The following is a 4,305-nucleotide window of genomic DNA, read 5'->3' as shown; positions in this document are numbered from 1 at the left end:
AAAATTCGTTTTTTATACCTCAACAAAATAACTCAAATTTTAATATTCAATCTTCTCACATAGAAACATTCAATGTTAAATTGCCACCTTTGTCTCTGCCCGAATTTGACGGCAGTTATGATAAATGGTTAACATTTTACGATGCATTTTCGGCTCTCATCCATAATAATCCTAATTTAGGTAACATACAAAAGTTTTACTATCTCCAAACAACGTTAAAAAAAGAAGCAATAAAAATTATAGACTCTCTGGAGGTAACAGATTCGAATTATCCTGTGGCTTGGGAGTTATTGAAGGAGAGATATCAAAATAAAAAATTTATAATAAAAAACCACATAAAACAAATCTTTGATTTGCCAAATGTAAATAGAGACTCCTTTGAATCTCTACGATTTTTTGTAGACAATTTACAAAGGCACTATCGAGCTTTGCGTAATTTAAAAGAACCAGTAGAACAATGGAGTACAATTTTAATTCATCTATTATTATCTAAATTAGATGCAAATTCTAGGAAAGAGTGGGAGATTGAAACTAAAGACGTAGTGTCACCAACTTCAGAAACATTCATTCAATTTTTGATCGATAGATGTAAACTACTCGAATCTATCGACAATAAATATCTGAACAAACCCTCTTCTTCAAATTATCAGAATACATATCACAAATCTGCTACAACAAAGATACAGAGTAATATTTCTACAAGGCTTCTAGCTTGTATTTTTTGCAAAGGAGATCACGTAATTTATTATTGCAATGAATTTTTAAAACTTTCTATTTCAGATCGTATCAATACAATACGTAAACTTAAAGCTTGCACTAATTGCCTTCGACTAGGACATAAAGTTTCGAATTGTCAAGGAAGTTCATGCAGAATTTTTGATAAAAAACATAATAGTTTACTGCATTTATCTATTACTAATAAAAACTCACATCAAAATTGCGACATTACTGATAAACATAATATTTCCAATAATGGAGCGCACGCCTCTGTTAATAATTCTTCACAGAACTTGCCAATCAAGTCTGATGAAAAACGAGTCGAAAGAAATGATAGTAAACAAAGTGTTGTTGCTTGTGCTCAAAATATTTTAACTTTAACTGCTTACGATAACGATTCATTTGTTTTACTTACAACCGCACTTTTAAAAATTGAAAATAAAGACGGCGAATCCATGATTTGTCGAGCGTTTTTAGATGCCGGTTCTCAGTCAAATTTCATGAGTCAGGAATTATTTGAAAGATTGAATATTCAAGGGACAGATGTTCATATAAAAGTTATAGGAATAAACGGCAATATAAGTTTTATTAATAATGTTATTAAAACACGAATTAAATCTATAAACTCCAATTATAATGTTAATTTACAATTTTTGGTATCCAATCAGATAACGACTGACACACCCCACATGGACTTTGATACGTCTCATCTCAAAATTCCTAATAATATTGATTTGGCAGATCCACAATTTAATGAATCCAGTAAAGTTGATATACTTTTGGGTGCCGGTATTTTTTATCGCTTATTATTACCCGGTCAAATTTTTCTAGGAAAGGGTCGTCCTATTCTACAAAATACAGAACTCGGTTGGATTGTAGCAGGTACAATCAGTTGTCCGAATATAAATAATAGAAATTTTTCTGTGTGTAACTTGTCAAGGTCAATGAACAATCTTGAAAAGGGATTAGAGAAATTTTGGTTGATAGAAGAAATTCCGTCTTTGAAAAATAACTATACCGAGGAAGAAAATGAAGTAGAGAGTCATTTTCAACAGACTTATAGTCGTGATAATTATGGTAACTTTATTGTCCGCTTACCTTTTAGGGACAATCTAGAGCAGTTGGGCGAATCATATGATATCGCAGTCAATAGATTTCAATCCTTGGAAAGAAAACTCGGTAAAAATCCTACATTGAAAGAAAATTATAGTAGTTTTATGAATGAATATATTAACTTAGGACATATGTCTGAATTAAATAATTTTAATTTCAATTTACAGCCAAGCTTTTTCTTACCTCACCACGCTGTAATAAAAGAGTCCTCAATTTTGACAATAAACATCCAATTATTCTGCCTGCAAAATGCCACTTAACATCTCTTATTGTGAGACATTTTCATTTTAAATACTTGCATGCCGGACCACAAACTCTATTATTAGACAAAATTATTGGCCTATGCAAGGTCGAAATTCAGTTAGAGGAATTTTAAGAAAATGCGTTATTTGTTTTAAAGTATCACCTTCTGCAGGCCTTCAAAAAATGGGTGATCTACCGTCAACCCGAGTACAACCTTCTAGAATATTTTCTGTACTTGGAGTAGACTATACGGGTCCATTCTTAATTAAAAATAGTTTTTTGCGAAATACCAAATCGATAAGGGCATGGATATGTATTTTTATACGTTTTGCTTCTAAGGCCATACATATCGAACTGGTAACTGAACTATCAACTAATAGTTTCTTGAATGCGTTTAAAAGGCTAATCGCTCGCAGAGGTTTTCCTTCGGAAATCTATTCGGACAATGGGTCCAATTTTGTCGGTGCGTCCAATCTTATAAACGAAATCAAAGATGATGTATTCCAAAATTTTCTAATTGACAATCGCATTATTTGGCATTTCATACCACCGCGATCTCCGCATCATGGCGGATTGTGGGAAAGCGCTGTACGACTCACAAAATATCATTTAAAGCGAGTTTTACAGAACACTCTTCTAACTTACGAGAATTTCTATTCTTTATTGGTTCAAATTGAATCTATAGTAAACTCACGCCCTCTGACTCCGCTTAGTGAAGATCCAGACGACTCGGACGTTTTAACACCTGGACATTTTATAATTGGTGCTCCTCTAACTTTCTTACCAGAAAAGTCATTAGACGTTAAACATTCTAGGTTAAGTTGTCGCTATAAACAATTGCGAGCTTTATTTGAACAGTTTTGGAGGAGCTGGTCTCGCAGTTATCTACAGACTCTTCAAGAACGCCCTAAATGGCAAGTTGCAAATGACATTTATAAGGTCGGTCAATGCATCGTGTTACATGATGATGCTGCTCCATTAGCCTGGAAGATTGGAAGAATAATGAACGTGCATCCTGGTGCTGATGGGCACATTCGAGTGGTAACTGTTAAAGTGAAAAACGCTATATTTAAACGTCCTGTCACTAAAATCAGTGTTTTGCCTATTTATGATCAATCCTAATGCAGTGATTATTATATATAAACTGATTTATGACTTATTAATTTGTAGAATATTAGATTAAGATTTTTTGTTTTCAATGTAATGCATATTCGAACATTTCAATGTATGTTTAATCAGGTTGAGTCTCGTAGCCGACAAAGTCAAGGTTTATAATTAATTGATATTTTAGTTAAGTTGTTATATGTTTGTAAATTTTGGTTTCATTTTATTTTTCTTGAAACTTCGAGATTTCAAGGGAGGCCGCTATGTTACGTTCGCTCTCATATTCTTTAGATATTATAATAGAAAGGTACTAACGGCAACGTTGCTTTTCCGAACAGCAGCTAAAAACTAAAAGGTGTGCTTAGGAGAGAGAACAGAGACAGACATAGAAAGAACCACATGTTTAAGTTTAATTCAATCAAATATATCGTTACTCTGCCTTTACAAAGTTTATTATTTACAATTATTGTAATATTTCATAGAATAGTGTTTCTTCATGAATAAATGTGAAAGTTGGTCAAGTTGTATATGTTGCATTCGCATCCTGAATGAACTAGTGTAAACTCCTGGAAACGGGAAGCTCAATAAAGCTGCGAGCATCGTAATACACACTGTGAGAGGATGATGTTCCATTATGCAATCATGAATGATGATGCAATAACCTCTGGTGTTGCCAGGAAATCCTGTATTTGCTTCAATGTCAAGTTTAACGTCAACTCTTGATGCCTTCATTTTCTCTTCCTGTTTCGAACAAACGATAACAAAGAGAGCATGTTTGTTAAATGCTGTATAAACGAACAAAGGACACTTTTGAGATGAATTTGCATAACTAGGTTGAAATTCGGTGTAAGTGAAATATGCTTCATTGTAGGCAGTTTTACTGAAATCCAACTGTGTTCTCGTTGGGCCAATATTCACCATTGAGCGTGAATATTATCAAATAGTATAGAATCAGCATTATTATTGTCACGTTTGTTAGTTTGGAAGAAAACGATGACATAGTGTGGCCTTTCTACTGAAGTACTAGTTTTCACATCCCAAACTTCTCGCCGAGCGCCTTTAGTAATAGCAAGTAATTCATGTAATTCCCATTTTCTAAAAGGAATTACTATCGGTTGATCCTTTTGA

At 33.4% G+C, this 4,305-nt stretch overlaps 1 protein-coding gene across 1 annotated transcript; it reads left to right on the top strand.

The window, feature by feature from the left end:
• Nucleotides 1–2,256: 2,256 nt before the first annotated feature.
• On the top strand, nt 2,257–3,195 carry LOC130892501 (uncharacterized). Its single transcript, XM_057797946.1, has one exon. It carries the CDS (start codon nt 2,257–2,259, stop codon nt 3,193–3,195), a length of 939 nt encoding a protein of 312 aa, XP_057653929.1.
• Nucleotides 3,196–4,305: the final 1,110 nt, after the last annotated feature.

The sequence above is a fragment of the Diorhabda carinulata genome, chromosome 4, assembly GCF_026250575.1.
Source record: "Diorhabda carinulata isolate Delta chromosome 4, icDioCari1.1, whole genome shotgun sequence".
NCBI classification, from domain to species: Eukaryota; Metazoa; Arthropoda; class Insecta; order Coleoptera; family Chrysomelidae; genus Diorhabda; species Diorhabda carinulata.
The sequence above is the reverse complement of the archived record's forward strand: the minus strand, read 5'-3'. Positions and strand labels throughout refer to the sequence as shown.